General features: G+C 37.9%; 3 protein-coding genes across 3 annotated transcripts; all 3 read right to left on the reverse strand.

Annotated features, from left to right (window-relative positions):
• Window positions 1–3,549: 3,549 nt before the first annotated feature.
• LOC111237705 (CD59 glycoprotein-like) lies at window positions 3,550–5,074 on the reverse strand. Its single transcript, XM_022766905.1, has 3 exons — window positions 4,953–5,074; window positions 4,347–4,454; window positions 3,550–4,185 (listed from the first exon to the last, which is right to left on the reverse strand). Exons 1-3 carry the CDS (start codon window positions 4,999–5,001, stop codon window positions 4,037–4,039), a joined length of 306 nt encoding a protein of 101 aa, XP_022622626.1. The 5' UTR covers window positions 5,002–5,074; the 3' UTR covers window positions 3,550–4,036.
• A 7,764-nt stretch (window positions 5,075–12,838) lies between these two features.
• LOC111237766 (lymphocyte antigen 6G-like) lies at window positions 12,839–13,983 on the reverse strand. The gene is made up of 3 exons (XM_022766984.1): window positions 13,860–13,983; window positions 13,260–13,367; window positions 12,839–13,113 (listed from the first exon to the last, which is right to left on the reverse strand). Exons 1-3 carry the CDS (start codon window positions 13,906–13,908, stop codon window positions 12,965–12,967), a joined length of 306 nt encoding a protein of 101 aa, XP_022622705.1. The 5' UTR covers window positions 13,909–13,983; the 3' UTR covers window positions 12,839–12,964.
• Window positions 13,984–15,895: 1,912 nt separating this feature from the next.
• LOC111237765 (lymphocyte antigen 6G-like) lies at window positions 15,896–17,517 on the reverse strand. The gene is made up of 3 exons (XM_022766982.1): window positions 17,403–17,517; window positions 16,297–16,404; window positions 15,896–16,141 (listed from the first exon to the last, which is right to left on the reverse strand). The coding sequence occupies exons 1-3, from the start codon at window positions 17,449–17,451 to the stop codon at window positions 15,987–15,989; spliced, it is 312 nt and encodes a 103-aa protein (XP_022622703.1). The 5' UTR covers window positions 17,452–17,517; the 3' UTR covers window positions 15,896–15,986.
• Window positions 17,518–18,913: the final 1,396 nt, after the last annotated feature.

The raw sequence follows: 18,913 nt of genomic DNA on the forward strand, positions 1-18,913 counted from the left end.
CAAACAGTGCCCTGGCCTGTCTATGGTCTTTGGCCAACCAGGGGTCCCATAGCGGTGTTGCAGATAGGTTTAACATAAGCAAATCTACACTGATGAAACATCTGCATGAGCTTTGTGCCCTAGTCTACATCCATATGGTGCATTACATAACCTTGCCTGTGTGGGAAGTCCTACACTGAGGGATTTCAAAGAGCTGGTTTTCCCGGGACCTTGTGAGGGGGGCCAAATACCTATTCGCAAGAATCAATTTGACTTCCTTTGCCCATCCCTTCACCAAGTTTAGTGCAAATCAGTTCAGTACTTTTTGCGTAAATGTGCTAACAAACCAACGGACACAGGTCAAAACATAACCTCCTTGGCAAAGGTAACAATGAACCCCAAACATTCAATCATTGTGCACTGAAGTTCATCTGTAGTGCATCTGTACATCTGTAATCTTAGTTTTGTAGACTTGTACATTTTGTTTCTGCCTGCAAACATTTAGACACAGGCTTGCAAGCTTTGTGAGCACCTGCACACTCACAGATTTATGACGGGTTAGCAGTGTGGTAATGTTTTATACACAGGATGTTGCAGGTTACAGGTTAGTGGCAACAGAGAGAGAGTGAGATCTCCCGCTTCTGACCATTCAATGTCTTCACAATCCACAACGCTTTTGCCTGGTCAACACTGTCAGTCAACCCTGATGAGCTCAGTCAACTCAGACAACACCAGACATGCATCTCTGGTTTACCAAAATGTTGAGGCTTCTCTGACTGTGACTTCCATTTTGCTTGATGAGATGTTGGTTGCTGGCAGATTTTGCCTGCTGTACTTTCAAGAAATGAAAGATACCCTGTGGATTTTTGAACCACTAGCGGCAGTAGGTGGCAGTGTTGTAATAAACAGTTATTTTGCTTGTCTTGTGCCAAAGAACATGTGCGTATCTGTGCGCTGGAGCATTCACCCTGCCAGTGGTTTCAAGCTGTTCACTGATAAACAGTTGCCAATGATGGGCAAGAAACGGTGATATGCATGACCAAAATACACAGAGAGAGCAGCTTCAAGTTATAAAACATGCATGCAATTGATGGGCAGCAGGTTTGTTAGCCTTCAACCTGTCAAGGGTTTCATCAAGAAAACATCAGTACCCTGAGTAGTGGCATATCTTGCGCAAATCTTATCCTTCTTCATTCTTCAGACATGGTTGAAAAGCTCAGTAGTTGAAACATTAGCTAACTCTTTTAACATTATTTACTGCATGTTATGACAAACTGTTTTAAAGCTTATGATGTGGGTGTACTGTAGTTACATTCGCTCTTTACTGTTAAACCCACTTTGCACCAATCACAATTCTTCATCACTCTGCCCTGAAAATGTGCTCTCCCACTCACTCACAGTTAAGACAGTTAGCTACACAGGAAGCTTAAAAATGTCAAGACCAGAAACGTCACATGGTGTGGGCTTTGTTCTTCAACTCCACTACATACAAAAAAAATATTGTCCTTAGTTTGTATGTTCTACACAGATATAATGTCCTTTATTTGTATATATTGTCCTAAGTAATATTGTCCTCAGTTTGTGACCTTAAAGCTGCAGTTACCAGCTCAGGTTTGCACTGACAGCTGCGCTTACATGCACATAGTGACAGGTCCCCCTGGCAGAAACCTGTTTCTCTCCAGGCTGCAGACATGAATCCTACTGGTTATTTTTAACTGAAGAAATGGCTAATAGTATTAATTCATTGTGATTACAGTTGAACCTGAAGACATAAAACACCCCCAAAGTCATAACTACAGGATTATTCACTCAAAAGTGAATAACAAGTCAAATATTGATGATAATGATAATAAAAATAATAATAATAATAATAATGATTTTCAGTGACTCAGCTGTGACCCGTCACTGATCTGCACAGTGTTGCCTAAAGGCCGCAAAGATATGATCCACTCCCTTCCCATCACTGCCACCCAAGTGCCCCTCACTGGAAGCTGGATTTATAACCTTTTTGGATACACATGTTGCCACGCCCTGACCTCCAGCATGCACCAAGGGGCTTCTTCTGTGGCCACCCTCCTGCTAGCACCAGCAGTGAAGGCCTGGGGTGTTTTAGGAACGATGACGTTTGTAAATGTGCATTCAGTTTAGTGTCGCCTCATATTTTTGCCAAGTATCAAAACTGACTTTCCTCCCTATCAGCAGTGAACACCTTATTGCCCCTCCCAACCACATACCTCCAACTGGCATATCTCCACTGTCAGCCACCAAAAAATAAAATAAAATTACACACACTCCATCTGTAACTGCTTTTAATCATTCCAGACATATGCAAATGTCTCTTACGTTTTTCTGTGCATACTGTTTATGCATGCACTTTTGCACTTGAGACAACAATATGGAAAACCCATATACATAGTGTGGGTGGGGATGAAGGTTAGTCGAGTCAGATAGGCTCGGTCTACTTTAAATATTTAACAGTCTAATTCTGTGGTTGTGTTGTTTTTTTTTATTGGTGTCTGACAGTGGAGATATGCCGCTTTGACATATGTGGTTGGGAGGGGCAGTAAGATGTTCACTGCTGATAGGCAGATGGTGGATGCAGTTAAGATGCTCAGTAAAGAAAATATGCAATGATGCTAAACTGAATGCACATTTACATGCATCATCATTCCTAATCATCAGGCCCTCACTGATAGTGCTGGCATGCAGGTTGGCAGTAGCGGTAGGGGGGACTGGCTGAATGGTCACATCTTGTCATATCACATATAACAGTAGCAGTTTCTGCTACATAGCTACGTCAATGTTAGCTACGTTAATGTTTATGTAAATATGTGTTGAGAAAACATACTTACTCACATATTTATTTGAATGTGGAAGATTGTATTAGTCAGTTTTTCAGTGCTGAGTTCAGTAGCTCTCTCCAGTCAGCATTGGCATACACTTCCTCATTTCTGTGTATGTGGTGTGCTTCAACGACAGCGATGAGGTAATGTGCCGCCCAACAAGTTCTGTGCAGGGCCAGACCCTTGTTTTTCCTACTATATCCCACACTCCATAAGCAAACCTCTGAGCATGTGCACCGTATGTTCTACAAACACTTGACATTACCACAGAGAGACAACTGATGTGTGTGCCTTGCCATTGTTGTATGTGTGGTGCATTGCAAAAGTTCAAATTTGTTGAATTTAGACCCGAGTTACGATGACCTTTGTGGTCGCAGCCAATCACTGTTGGCCACAGCTTGAACTGAAAGATGGATTAAAAACTTGAATTCTCAGAACTGTACAATAACAAATTGGCCTCATGTGCAGACCAGACAAAAAGGATATTTACTAAGCGAAGTATCACTGAGCAGATGCAGCTACATTTACCAGATTTTTTTACAAAAACAAACCTTTTACTTCGCTTGAGTCGAGATACTTGAAGATACTTGGCATTTCAAGGGATTCTTGTTTTATAGTGCAGGTAACATCTCTGCTGTGATACAGACGCAATAAATACTAATGTAAAAATCTGACATTTCACATCCAGCCTTTTGAAATCTGTGTAAATAATAAAACATAACTAATGTTAAAGTGTTGGGGCAAGTTTATTTCAACATGAGTTCATCTAGTTTCTCTTAAGTCTGCCAGGGAGACTTATGAGCACTTTGCAGTTGTAAGTGTAAAAATAACAAAACACATCAAACCAGGATGTCCAAAACATGAAAGTCTGGTGGTCTGTTTCAATAATCTTCAGGATCAACAATTAACAATATAATTTATTGATTTGCACACAGTTACTCATATTCTAAGTCTGGTTTTGTCGCTCAACTTTCTAATTATGGCTTCATAACAAAGCTAGGCTATATATTGCTTGAAATAGTAATATTAAACCTAAGGAACTAAAAAGAAGAACCATGGGAATTAAACAAATTAATAGTTCATAATATAGTGGTTTTATTCAGTAAATTATTAGGTTTGATATATTATTGGTCTTGAGTCATACAAATTTGTTTTAGAAAAAAAAAAAAAAAAAAAAGTATTTTAATATTCTCAGCTGTAGATGCTCCAGAGCCTCAGAGAAAGAGTGAAGTGATGGCTGAGGATACCAGCAGGAGGATGGCACTGGGACCAGTGGGTATGGTGCTGTTACACAAGTCCTCCTCACAGCAATGCGAACGTCTTATACAGTTAATACTTCTTCGACAGCCCTTAGTGAGGATACCTGTAAGACATGATGGAAGAACCTCAGTTTTGAATCACAACGACAAAAACCACCAGGCATTCAGTACTGCAACGTATCAGCTTGGACCCTGTCTGATAGATAATATCTTTGAAGAGTTCAGTGTTAGATATAGATACTTCTAGTGGTGTAGGACAACTTACCTGAGACATTGACGGCAAAACAACGGTCCAGGGGTTCAGGACAAGTTGAAATCCGTCTGCAGAGTGTGGGGTGAGGAGTTATACACGAGTAGCATTTCAATCCACATGCTGTACAGAAATACAAAATACCGTCACACATGGTTTAAGACACTCCAAATGTTAGGCTCACAATTTTACAAGTTAAAATGTTTTACAAATTTTAATGTTTCCACACATTTAAAACAGGTTTCCTACACTAAGAAGACAGTCATCAGAAAGGTTCTGCAACAACAGCTTGGAAAAATAACACTAAGGCAACATGAAACATGAGAGAAAATGCAAACAAACTTATAGCCCATCCATGGAAAACAGAAATTATTACACTACAATGTGGAAGTGTTGAAAATGGCATTTTCAAAATCACCACTTACAAAATATTTCCATCCTTTTAATATTATTTAAAATAAGTATGTTTAAATTCATACATTCATGTATTCAAAACAACTTTTGGACACCGCTGCCTTTTTTCAAGAACAACAAGAACAACAACTTCTACAGATTGATAACTTTAATTTCTTTGTATTACAATATCCATCCAAAGTGCATTAAAACACCTGCTGTTCTCACCTGTGGACAGAATCATGAACAGGATCAGAGCTCCATAAAGCCGCATCATGAACAGAGAGGAAAACAGACTTAATCAACCCTGTGAGAGGAGATCCGGAGAGGAGATGTGAGCGCTCTCAAATCCTTCCTTTTTATAGTCCAACCTCTCAGTCCTTTTTTTTTACAATTTGCATTTTTTCTCAAGGCCTCCCGCCAAGAAAGCCGAATAACCTCAGCTCACCTCGCCACTGTACACCTACTCCATGTTTTGAAAAGGCCTTACTTTGGCACCATCTTGTGACCATCTGGTTGTAGTGAGTCTAAATGGAAATGCATTTCTAAAGTGAACAATGATGTTAAGGGTCCTTAAGCGACTGAATACTTACTGCATTAAAGTATACTACACCAAGGAAAACAAAAACCAGTTCAATTGTCTGTCTGCAAACAGTATGTGTTTAGTGTTTTGTAAAAAGTTGAAATATATCATTTTAAGTTAAAAATGATGCAAAATGAAATTAACCAGTGAATATTGGAAGGACTTCAAAAGCTAAAGAAGTCAGAGATTTTTTTTGTTACCTCAAACAAAACAGTGTCATCCTTAAAATGAGTTGAAAACATGCAAACCGCCAAAACTGGAATTAGAATTTCACATGGATAATTCATTGAATGTGTCTTTGTTTGAACTCCTACAAACAAACTAGTAAAACTGGTTAATGTCAGCTTTAACTGGCACATATTACATATTATTTTCAGTCAACTCTGTGAAAGGAAAACCGGAGAGAGGATGTGAACTTTTCAAGTCCTTCCTTTCATTGTTCAACATTTTGATCGTCTTCAATATTTGCATTTCCTCGCATCTTGCCAAGAAATTATAGATATTTACTTTTATCACTAATGAACTATTGAACTATTTTATTTTTAATGTGCTATGTACACCCACTAGCCAAAATATAAGAACCACTCACAGATTAAGCAATAATGTTATCTTGTAACAACATTGCATTTCAAGATCATTATTTGCTGTTACAACAGCCCATAAAGATGAGACCCGTAAGACAAAATGGAAAAACCTCTTTTTTTTCCACAACCAAAGCCACCGGGCATTCAGTACAGCACAGCTATATGGTGATAAGTGTAAAAAAGTAAATACCAGGCCAGATAGTAAGGGTTTGCTTCAACAATCGTCAGAATCAACAGCTGACCACAATTTATTAATTTACTCAAGATTCATGTTTTATGTTGTGTTTTGTCACTAATTTTTTACAATTACTTCATAACAAACCTATTTTTGCTGTAGTGATGTGAAATGCAGAATTGAAGGAACTAAACAACACGTTTTTTTTTTTTGTTGTTGTTATCACAGCTTTCACATGACAAAATGTTTATTCTTCTTGAGGTTAAAATTAGTTCATTTGAGTTTATTTTTAGTATTACTTTTAGTCAACCCTGTGAAATAACCGGAGAGAGGAAGTAAACATTCCAAGACCTTCCTTTTATTGTCCTAAATAACATCTGTCATGTCCCAGGACAGCCATGTAAATAGGGGGGCAGAGGACAAGGTGGTCCTCTGACATGGACATGACAGATGTTATTTAGGACAATAAAAGGAAGGTCTTGGAATGTTTACTTCCTCTCTCCGGCCATTAGTGTTGCGTCTCAGTGAATCCCTAATAGCATGTCCAATCATTAAATGTATTTGTAATAAAACTCATAAATTGACTAGGACAAAAACTCAGGACAACACATAAACATTAAACAGAGATGTTAAGTTAAACATACACATTGCCTCCCAATGATGAAGCAGGCGACCTGCTTGAAAAATCAGGCTATTCTGGGGCCCTAGGCACAATGGAGTTCAGGGTAATGAAACTGCAAATCGTATTGTTAAGACGACTTTAAAGAAAACGGAAATAGATATGAATATATCCTTTGGGAAAAGTTGAACTTCAAAGCAAAATCAGAGAAGGCATTGAGAGGGAAATGACGAGAACAATGGAAAAAAGATGCAAAATGGAGACATTACATTCAACCTGTGGTTAAAAAATTAAAATTTGTTATTCTGGAAGCTGAAGAGAGAAAGTTAAGTAGACTGAGGCTGAGGCATTGTGGGTTCAAAAAGTATTTTGCAGGATTGTAGGAAAACATCCAACTGGGTTATGTGAATGTGATAGTCCTGATACAGTCCTGCATATTTTAATAAACTGTACAAAATATAACATTGAAAGGAACTTATCATACAAAAGATTATTAGATTTAGAGATTTCTTGTTTATTCTTCTTCAATTTTGTAAGAAAAAAAAAAAGTCAAATCCAGAGCCTCAGAGAAAGAGTGTGACGATGGCTGAGAATACCAGCAGTAAGATGACACTGGGAACAGTGGGTATGGCACTGTTACACAAGTTCCCTTCACAGCAATCCATGGAGCTTACACATAGCTCCTTGCGTTGGCAGCCCTTAACAGTCTTCTTAATGAAGAGACCTGTAAGACATAATGGAAAAACCTCTGTTTCAACAATAACAACCACTAGACATCCAGTACAACATATTAGCGCAGGCCCTGTCTGATAGATAATATTTTTGAAATGCTTCAGGTGTGGAAGAACAACTTACTTCTCACTTCAAGAGAGAAACAACTGTCGGCTATGGCAGGACAAGTTTTGATCTGTGTGCAGGATTCAAGGCCGCTGGTTACACATGTGAAGCACCTTAATCTAGATGCTGTACAGAAATACAGAATAAATGTCACAAATGAGTTAGGATACTCCAAATCTAAGGATCATTGATTTTCAGAATTTTCAATAACAACAAAAATGAGAAATCATGATACCAGTGGGTGTGGGTATGGCACTGTTACACAAGTCCCCTTCACAGCAATCCATGGGGTTTACACATAGAGCACTGTGTTTGCAGCCCTTAGTGATGAGACCTGTAAGACATTATGGGAAAACCTCAGTTGCAACAACGAAATTGAAACCCAGCAGGCGTTCAGTACAGCAACAAATCAGATCAGACCCCGTCTGATAGATAATATCTTAGAAATGCTCAATATTAGATATAAATGCTTCAACTTACCGTTCACTTCCATGGAGAAACAACGGTTGTAGAAGGCAGAACAAGTTTTGATCCGTGTGCAGGATTCAGGGTTGGTGGTTTCACATGTGAAGCACCTTAATCTAGATGCTGTACAGAAATACAGAATACTGTCACTAATGGTTTAGGATACTCTAAATCTAAGGATCATTGATTTTCAGAATTTTCAATAACAACAAAAATGAGACATTATGATACCAGTGGTTGTGGTTGTGGTTGTGGTTGTGGGTATGAGTGAGTGTGTGCGTGTTGGTATGGCACTGTTACACAAGTCCCCTTCACAGCAATCCATGGGGTTTACACATAGAGCACTGTGTATGCAGGCCTTAGTGATGAGACCTGTAAGACATGATGGAAAAACCTCAGTTTCAACAATAAAAAACCCCAGCAGGCGTTCAGTACAGCAACAAATCAGATCAGACCCCGTCTGATAGATAATATTTTTGAAATGCTCCATATTAGATATAAATGCTTCAACTTACCATTCACTTCGAGGGAGAAACAACGGTTGGAGATGGCAGGACAAGTTGAGATCCGTGTGCAGGATTCAGGGTCGGTGGTTACACATGTGAAGCACCTTAATCTAGATGCTGTACAGAAATACAGAATACTGTTACTAATGGTTTAGGATACTCCAAATCTAAGGATCATTGGTTTTCAGAATTTTTAATAACAACAAAAAAGAGAAATCATGATACCAGTGGTTGTGGTTGTGGTTGTGGTTGTGGGTATGAGTGAGGGTATGTGTATGGGTATGGGTATGGCACTGTTACACAAGTCCCCTTCACAGCAATCCATGGGGTTTACACATAGAGCACTGTGTTTGCAGCCCTTAGTGATGAGACCTGTAAGACATTATGGGAAAACCTCAGTTGCAACAACGAGAAGAAACCCAGCAGGCGTTCAGTACAGCAACAAATCAGCTCAGACCCCGTCTGATAGATAATATCTTAGAAATGCTCCATATTAGATATAAATGCTTCAACTTACCGTTCACTTCCATGGAGAAACAACGGTTGTAGAAGGCAGAACAAGTTGAGATCTGTGTGCAGGATTCAGGGTCGGTGGTTTCACATGTGAAGCACCTTAATCCAGATGCTGTACAGAAATACAGAATACTGTCACTAATGGTTTAGGATACTCTAAATCTAAGGATCATTGATTTTCAGAATTTTCACCAAATAAAAACCAGACCAGTGATTGTGGTTGTGGTTATGAGTGTGGGTGTGAGTGTGAGTGTGGTTGCGGGTTCGGGACTGTTACACAAGTCCCCTTCACAGCAAGAGTTGGGGATTGAACATAGAAAACTGTTTTTGCAGCACTTAGTGGTGAGACCTGTAAGACATGATGGAAAAACCTCACTTTCACCAACAACAAAAACCACCCGGTATTCAATACAGCAACATATCAGCCTAGACCCATTCTGAAAGATAATATCTAAGAAATGGTCAGCGTCAGTAGATGTAAAAACTTTTGGTGTGGAAGAGCAACTTACCGGCAAATTTGATGGAGAAACAACGGTTTTAAATACTCCTAATCTAAGGCTCGTTGTTTTTCAGATTTTTCACCATAAAAAAAAAAAGAAAAAAAAAGAAAACACTGAGTTAAAAACAGAAATAGACAATAAAAGAAATATACACTGGGTGGAACTGGAGGCAGCTGGCCACTGTCTCCAGGTTATACAAGACCCACCTCACCTGGTAATCCCAAGCCTCCCTCTCCCCTGGCACCACGCTGTTACATTCAAGGTTTTTATTTTCAGTATAGTTTATTTTATACTCTCTTAGTTAGCCTGCCTGAATCAGTTTCTCTGTTGGCCTCATTTGTTAGATTCAAATTTTTTACAGCACAATCAATTAAATAAAACTCTCTAATCCCTCAGATATTTGCTGTGGCCTTAGAGCCACAACAATTTTATGTTAAAATGCTCAATTAAAGCACAAATAATATAATAAACAGATTCTTACCTGTGGACAGAGTCATAACCAGAATGGTCAGAACTACATAAAGTTTCATAGTGAACAGAGAGAAAAATGTTGATCAACCCTGTGAGAGGAAGCGACCTTTTCCAAAACCGTCCGTATATTGTCAAACTTCTGAGTCTTCTTTGAGAACTTGAACAAGGACTATGTCCTCTAAAAGACTCCTCCCTAGTATGTGAGCCCAGAATTACCTCAATATCCCCTTGGCAACCATATAGATTATTAAAGTGATATGATATGTAAATCATCTATAGCGGCGTTTAAAATCTCTTTTGTTTGACAGGGATCAGGATGTAACTGCAGCAGCAGTGAGTTCCTTTGATAGCTACACCAACCTCTGATATTTCACATTTAACATTTCCTCATTATCCCTTAGACAACCATGCAGATTACTAAAGTGATATAATATGAAAATCAACTTTAGTAGAAGATAAAACCTCTGTTGTGTGACAGGAATCAGGATGTACTGTAAATGTTCCAGCAGTGATTGCCTTTTATGGCTATAGCAACCTCTGACATTTAACTTATTCAAATCTATGCGCTAATGATAAAAAAAATAACTACCGTCGAAATATTGTGACATGCTTATGACATTACCATTTACAGTAGTTCATCTAGTTCATCTCTCCAAGTCTGCCAGAAAGACATTTTTTAGAAATTATTATTAGTCAAATTTCATTCATTCATTTTCTACCACTTATCCTCTAGTAGGGTCGCGGGGGGGCTGGAGCCTATCCCAGCATCCTTTCGGGCGAGAGGCGGGGTACACCCTGGACAGGTCGCCAGTCCATCGCAGGGCACACAGAGACAAACAACCATTCACTCTCACATTCATACCTATGGTCAATTTGGAGTAACCAATCAGCGTAGTCCCCGTTTGCATGTCTTTGGACTGTGGGAGGAAGCCGGAGTACCCGGAGAGAACCCACACAGGCACGGGGAGAACATGCAAACTCCACACAGAAAGAACCTTCTTGCTGTGAGGCGACAGCGCTAACCACTGCCCCACCGTGCCGCCCTTAGTCAAATTTATTTTATAATTAATTCATTGGCAGTGTACAAACAGAATAGTTCCTCTAGTCTGTGTGTGATCTGTGGCAAATAATAGTACAGTATAATATATTTATAGGAACCTTCCTTGAAAATGATTAGAAATGTATGGACCCATACAATAAAGGTACACCAAAACATGTAATTTAATAAAATGCTTGATTTTATTAAATTGATTGAAAGTAAGAGAATAGTTGTCCAATTTGCATGTGTGTATGGACTAAGGAATAAGGAATAGTTTCCTAAAAATGCATAATTATGTAGTTGTCTCACCCTTTAGTCCCTGGGTCAGTATTAACTACAAAATTAACATCTGGCAAATGTTAATTTCATAATGATCCTCAATACTTGAAGTCAAGCAGCTGAAGATAAGTGAAAATGTGCAATTACTACTGGCCCATTTTTTAGAGAACAATGCAAGAGTAGTATGTCACTGTCCATGAAACTGTCTCAGTGTGATCAAGGCTCAAAACTAAATTTTGCCATAATGGAAGTGAGCAGAGGCCTGTCTGTATTATTGGTCCATGTTGCTGGGGGACTATTATTGCTGGCGGATGTGTGGACAATTCATAATTATTTTTTGGAGGGCTTTTTACGCCTCTGTTTCACAGGACAGTGTAGAGAGACAGAAGATACAGGGACAGAGAAGGGGAACGATATGCAGCAAAGAGTCTGGCCGGCTGGACTATTTTCACTGGGACAGGTTTTGAAGTTTGAGAAGTGAGTGAAATGTTGTCGCAAGATAGCTGTGATAAATGTCTCTACGTGATTGTCATAAATGAGCAATGTTGTTCAATGTGTTTATATATTCATATCTATGTGCTATCGTGCATCTAACGTTCACTATGACTGTAATTTTGTATCGAGGTAATTGAGGCTCCTGTTTTATTGTTTTATGAGGGAAATTACTCAGCTTACTTTGAAAACTGGTGTTCCATGGCAGACTAAATGTAATGTTCCTTTGCACGAGGTTTAATTGCTTGAACATGTTTAAAATACACAAAATTTGCAAAGAACAGTCTCTACAGTTAATGTACTTTAACTGTAATGTTAGTCTAAAAAACGAATATGTCTCCATACACGGGTACAACTTTCCATTCATCTGATTGGCTAACATTACCTTAGTGATGTGATTCTAATATTACTGCATATAGCTAGCTTCACAATGACCTGACGTTGGATGGCCGAGTACATTAATATGAAAATATAAACACATTGCACAACACTTCAAATCATGCATTTTTAGAAGTGTTGTTTCACGTAATTCATTTGTCAAAGTTATTAAGTCTCTACTATATATGTAGGTTTTGAAAATTCTGTCTTTGTGCAGCTGTTAATACTTTCTGCATGATAAAGTTAAATCTAATTTTCTATCTACTGTGTTGGGCTGTTGCGGTGTCAGCAGCGAGCTTATACAGCTATGGTAAAACCCCAAAAAGAAAATGTGTCCGGTAGTCACCACCTGCAGTGCTGAAAGTGAATTAAACTGTGTCACATAATACTCAAGAGTGAGTATTTAATAGTATTTAGGGTTGTAATGCTTTCATTTATATGGCTGGCAGTTAGTTTAGTAACATAAAATGCGGAAGAAAGTGAAAGCTTTTGTCAGTGTTGCCCCCCCCCCCCCCTCCCAGCATTTGGCTGTCACTGTTTACATGAGGGCAGGGCTGGAGTTCTTCACAACACACACACACACACACACACACACACACACACTTAATTAACTTATTATCCTGTTTTGTCATTCATCTTTAATTAGGACTAAATAAATAATCATTTTTGCTGAAGGAATTATTGTGGTTTATTGAACAAATATTGATAGGTATTTATTCACAGCTTGTACATATTGGAATTTTCTTTATTCATCTTGAGTTATACAAATTTGGTAAGAAAAAAAGTCAAATCCAGAGTCTCAGAGAAAGAGTGTGATGATGGCTGATGATACCAGCAGGAGGACGACACTGGGACCAGTGGGAATGGCGCTGTTACACAAGTCCCCTTCACAGCAAGAGTTGGGGATTAAACATAGAAAACGTTTTTTGCAGCCCTTAGTGATGAGACCTGTAAGACATGATGGAAAAACCTCACTTTCACCGACAACAAAAAACACCCGGTATTCAATACAGCAACATATCAGCCTAGACCCATTCTGAAAGATAATATCTAAGAAATCATCAGCAAACTTTTGGTGTGGAAGAGACACTTACCGGCAACTTCAATGGAGAAACAACTGTCGGAAGAGCTTGAACAAACTGTGAGCCCGGTGCAGGATAGACGGTTGGTGGTCACACATGTGAAGCATGTTAATCCACATGCTACGCAGAAACACAAAATACTGTCACACATGGTTTTAAATACTCCTAATCTAAGGCTTGTTGTTTTTCAGATTTTTCACCATTAAAAAAAAGAAGGAAAAAAAAAGAGAAAACACTGATTTAAAAACAGAACTTTTATATCACATCTAAAAGAAATATACACTGGGTGGAACTGGAGGCAGCTGGCCACTGTCTCCAGGTTATATAAGACCCACCTCACCTGGTAATCCCAAGCCTCCCTCTCCCCTGGCACCACGCTGTTAGATTCAAGGTTTTTATTTTCAGTATAGTTTATTTTATACTCTCTTAGTTAGCCTGCCTGAATCAGTTTCTCTGTTGGCCTCATTTGTTAGATTCAATTTTTTTTTACAGCACAATCAATTAAATAAAACTCTCTAATCCCTCAGATATTTGCTGTGGCCTTAGAGCCACAACAATTTTATGTTAAAATGCTCAATTAAAGCACAAATAATATAATAAACAGATTCTTACCTGTGGACAGAGTCATAACCAGAATGGTCAGAACTACATAAAGTTTCATAGTGAACAGAGAGAAAAATGTTGATCAACCCTGTGAGAGGAAGCGACCTTTTCCAAAACCGTCCGTATATTGTCAAACTTCTTAGGCATCTGAGAACTTGAACAAGGAAGGCTATATGTCCTCTAAAAGACTCCTCCCTTGTACATGTATCCAAAATTACCTCAATATCCCCTTAGCAACCATGTAGATTGTCATAGTGATATGATATGCAAATCATCTTTAGTAGCAGATAGAGTCTCTTTTGTAAGCGCCTTTGATAGCAACATCTGACATTTAACACTGGATGTATTCAAATCTATGTATAAATGATAAAAGATAACTAGCGTGAAAATAGAGACATGTTTATTTTCTTGCCGTATTTCCTCTAGCATCTCTCCAAGTCTGCTAGAAACACATATGAGTGACTGTATTCGAAATCATGCATTTTTAGAAATGTTTCGCCTAATTCATTTGTCGAAGTCTCTACCATATGTGTAGGTTTTGAAAATTCTTTACTTTGATGCCATTTTGTGACCAACTGGAGGTAGTGAGCATGAGATGATAAAGAGGAAGGGTGTCTTTAGTGACTGAGTGATATAATAATATCTCTTTGTGCAGCTGTGAATACATTTTCTGTCTACAGTGTTGTGAGAAGTGTTTGCTTCAAAAATGTCACTTTAAGTCAAAAATTATGCAGAATGAAATTATCCAGTGAATAATGGAGAGGTTTAAAGAAGCTAGAGTAATTTTTGTTAAAAACAAAACAGTGTAATCCTTAAAATGATTTGAAAACATAAAAATCACCCAAACTGGAGTTAGCATGTTTTCACATAAGAGCAGCAACATGCTGCATTTCACATGGATGATTCAATGAATGTGTCTTTTTTAAGTCCCTCAAACAAATTATGTCGCTAATGTCGCATTTAACTGACACAATTCTCATTTTTGAACGACATAGGCTGTAGCTAGATATTTTCTTTTATTAGTATTTTAAATAAATTCACTCACATATGTTTAATTTATTACTTGGCATTGTACAAACAGAACACTTTCTCTAGTTCACCTATAAGTGTCAAATTACATCATATTTTAAGGGAAACTCCCTAGAAATTACAAATTTATGGGTCCATAAAATAAAACTTTAACAATAAATATCAAATATCCAGAGACCCAGCAGAGTGTCGCTTAGATTTGGTCACCATTCAATGTTTAAAATAGATTTCCTTAAAGTAAAAAAAAAGTTGTCAGCTATATATTTGGTCCTCCATTATATCTTGGAGATGTGTAGTAAAGCAAGGATTGGTTAGATCCTGGTGTGTCAGGAAATTTAAATCAGTAGAAGTACATGCGATGTGAGCTATGCATTAAATTATGAGTTGTGTAGCAAGAAACTGCAAAGAGCAGATGCAATTTTTTTTTCCGCTGATGGCTGTGGGTATTTAACAAAAACAAAAAGTTGTTTATACATTTTGAAAGTCTGAGTGTGTGCCTCAGCCAACAAACCATGAACATTTCCTGCTATGTGGTCTACACATGCAGACACACACAAATGAACTTAGAAGGCATAGAAATGATTTCCTGCTGTTTCAGTTTCAGGTTCCTGATACTGTGCCTGCTGGCTGGCTCACTGTCACATTGTCATGCTTATGTGGATCTACTGACAATACAGAGGGCAGGGCACTTTTGCCTCTGTAATTTACATGTACTCTACATCCCTTTCACTCTGTCCCTACAATAGCCTGGTGCCCCAAGCATTTCCGCTATTGCCCAGGTACAGCAACACCCTTCTTATGTCTGCTGGAGTGCTTTGCTAATTCTCATTTATTCATTTTTCTAATGTTTGTTCAAATTCTTTTCCCTGTTTTGTCATAATTTTTTCTAATTAGGGCTTCGAAACAAAGCTGTAGCAATAAAGGTTTAATAGTCCGGCAATATTGTGTGTTGTCAGTCTGATGTAGTTGGTGCAGGTTCAGGGGACACTACTAATCCATAGCTTTTAATATTGAAAAATTTTTTATTCTTAAAGTTGTACAAATTCAGTCAGAAAAAGTGCAGCATAGAAATAACATAATATTCTCAGCCGTAGCTGTTCCAGAGCCTCAGAGAAAGAGTGTGATGATGGCTGAGGATACCAGCAGGAGGATGACACTGGGACCAGTTGGCACGGCACTGTTACACAAGTCCCCTTCACAGCAATCCACGGCACCTACACATGCTAGACTGGTTTGGCAGCCCTTGGTAACCATGTTGTAACCTGTGAGCATGATTGCAAAACACAGAAACTAGTTCACAAAACATATCATGTTGTGTGTAACAGTGACTGCGCATTTATTACGAGCAACATTTTGTATGAGATGATTGATTTTGTCATTAGTTCTGATGTGAAAAAAAAAACAAAAAACAACTTACCGTCTATTTTGAGAGAGAAACAACGGTTGAAGATGACAGAACAAGATTTGGTGTCTATGCAGGATTTAGGGTCGGCGACTGTGCATGTGTAGCACCTTAATCCACATACTGTACAGAGACACAGAACACAGCTGTTCAAGGCATGCCACATATTATTAGATTATTACCTAAGTCTCATTTTTGTTTATGTTTTTTTTTTTTTTTTTTACTGATTTTAACAAAGAGTGAGGAAAAGTCAGGAAACTTTCCAGTAAGAGAACGTGGAAGGATAAATTCAGACAAAATGAAAATCGTCTGAATAGACAAGGCAAGGCAAATCTATTTGTATAGCACATTATCATACACAGAGGTCATTCAATGTGCTTAACAGATGATAAAAGAAGCATAAAAATAGAAGTAAAAAGCACAATAAGAAAACAGTATAAAACACAGATTATTAGAATGCAACATTAAAAGATTAAATGACATAAAGGAAGTGGAGAATATATAAAAACGGAAATAAAACTTCCTATCACAATACTGAGTTTAAATGAATAGTTTGGCATACGATCTTCTTATTTTTCTAACTGTAGGCTAATATCAGGCCAGAAACTCCAAAAGAGCCATGAAGTCCACTAGCTCACTCACACATATAACCTCTCCTCCAACCTAAACCACCATATACTTTGCTTGTCCCTACCCTCAGATATGACAGGCATGGCAGGTGTACCATCAATAACAAACATGTGTTTAAGATTGTGGAACAGGTGAGGGTTTGGTTTGGTTTGGTTTGGTTTGGTTTGGTTTGGTTTATGCATAAAAACCACTTGGTTAGGTTTAGGAAAAGAACAGGGATTTGGATTAAAATAAGTACTTCCTTATGGTTAGGCAACTTTCTCAAACCAGCCTCTATAAAAAACACTTTTACACTTTGGTTATTCCAAGGATTAAACAAACAAGATATGATTTGTTACTTATTTTTACCAGTCTCTAAGATAACCAGCTAATAGCTATTTCTTTAACTTTCTGACATCACCTTCTTGTTGTGTTTTACTATCACTTTTAAACATCAACACATTTATTTAAGTTAAAATGTTCCAAAAAAATTCTAGTTAAGCTGTTCTTACCTGTAGAGAGAGTCATAAACAGGATCAGAGCTCTATAAAGCTGCATCATGACTGTTGAGAAATACAGTTTGTTAATCAAGCCTGTGAGACAGAGAACTGGAGAGAAACTTCCTTTTTAGTGCAACTTCTCAGTCTTCTTTCAGACCATGAGCATTAGCATTTCCTCACAAAGCCTCCTCCCAAATGACCTGAATAACGTCGGCCCTAAAGTGACCTCATTATCCTTCAAACAACCATGTATGGTAGATTAACACTTGATGGCACTGAAGACAACTACTTAATGCTGTTAGATAGCCTATGTAAGATCATCTGTGGTAGCAGAAAAAAAAAAAAGTCTTTTGTTTGATATATTTCCACATGTACCCTACACTTTTATTTTTTTACTATAGTGCCTCACATGTTGTCTGACAAATACAGAAAAAACACTTTCACTAACTCCTTGGGCTCTGACGTTACATTCAAATCAACAAGACCAACAACCCCAATCCCAAAATGGCTCCTTTATCATCAGAACAAACAAAGCTCTGAATAAAAATAACAACCAGAAATAGAGTAGACGTGTTGCCATTGTTCCTCTCTCTTTCTGGTTGTTTTTTTGGAATAGAAAAGTTTAAGTGAAATGGAAAGTTTTAACACAAGGTGACCTCACTTGCTGATTCATTCGATTGCCTTTGAGCTGTCTACCAGACATGTCAGCAGCGTAGCATTATTCAGAAAACTCAGCTTTTAATAAAGTGTGACTCAATGGGCTGTAGTTGGTCAAAGCAATGTCCTCTGCATGTAATTTGTCCAGTTCACAGTTCACTGAAGTGTTTTTAAGAATGTACTTATAATAATTAATTGCCCATATACACATTTTGTTTTATGAAACTTTAGAGAGTTTTTAAAATATTTAAAATCATGAGGAAAAAAGAAAATATTGTTGATATTTTAGAAAAACGACGTGTCAATAAAACAATTTTGCATTATAATCACATCACATTTACTATAAAATCAATCTAGGGGTCTTTACATTGAAGATGTAAAGAAAGTTCAGTTGTGTGACCGAAATTTGTCAATTAAGATACAATTTATAAAGAAATTCGTTAGTGTTTCTTTTCTACAAAAAATAGTCAACATCAATATCAGTATTAAGAAAAGCTTCTCTCGTGGAATGATCTTTATTTAAATGCACAATTAATTTCAAATATGCTAATTATGTCATCGTCAGTGTTTCTACGATATTTTGAAATCATGTGATTACAATGAACCTTATACTATTGTGACGGGTTTGTCTGTAAGTCTAGAAATACAGATCTGAGACATACAGCCTATGATCTGAAACTATTGCCGTGTAGTCATGGATGTACTTGCTGCTCACCGTCACGCATCATAACACCGGAAGTTATTTAGTACATTTCAAAATAAAAGCGCATCAGGATGCGGTAACTGGATGAGATGACATGCCAAGAGAAGATGAAAAAAGTGTTGAAAGTCTGCACTTGAGTATGGCTCCCTGACAGTCCAGCCTA

The sequence above is a fragment of the Seriola dumerili genome, unplaced genomic scaffold (assembly GCF_002260705.1).
Source record: "Seriola dumerili isolate Sdu_G_001 unplaced genomic scaffold, Sdu_1.0 BDQW01001090.1, whole genome shotgun sequence".
Taxonomy (NCBI): domain Eukaryota; kingdom Metazoa; phylum Chordata; class Actinopteri; order Carangiformes; family Carangidae; genus Seriola; species Seriola dumerili.

Coding starts and splice junctions, on each gene's coding strand:
- LOC111237705 (XM_022766905.1), bottom strand. CDS start 5,001: ATGATGCGGCTTTATGGAGCTCTGATCCTGTTCATGATTCTGTCCACA. Junction 4,455..4,952: donor GTTCATGATTCTGTCCACAG/GTGAGAACAGCA, acceptor ATTTCTGTACAG/CATGTGGATTGAAATGCTAC. Junction 4,186..4,346: donor TTTTGCCGTCAATGTCTCAG/GTAAGTTGTCCT, acceptor CATGTCTTACAG/GTATCCTCACTAAGGGCTGT.
- LOC111237766 (XM_022766984.1), bottom strand. CDS start 13,908: ATGAAACTTTATGTAGTTCTGACCATTCTGGTTATGACTCTGTCCACA. Junction 13,368..13,859: donor GGTTATGACTCTGTCCACAG/GTAAGAATCTGT, acceptor GTTTCTGCGTAG/CATGTGGATTAACATGCTTC. Junction 13,114..13,259: donor TTTCTCCATTGAAGTTGCCG/GTAAGTGTCTCT, acceptor CATGTCTTACAG/GTCTCATCACTAAGGGCTGC.
- LOC111237765 (XM_022766982.1), bottom strand. CDS start 17,451: ATGATGCAGCTTTATAGAGCTCTGATCCTGTTTATGACTCTCTCTACA. Junction 16,405..17,402: donor GTTTATGACTCTCTCTACAG/GTAAGAACAGCT, acceptor GTCTCTGTACAG/TATGTGGATTAAGGTGCTAC. Junction 16,142..16,296: donor TTTCTCTCTCAAAATAGACG/GTAAGTTGTTTT, acceptor TCATGCTCACAG/GTTACAACATGGTTACCAAG.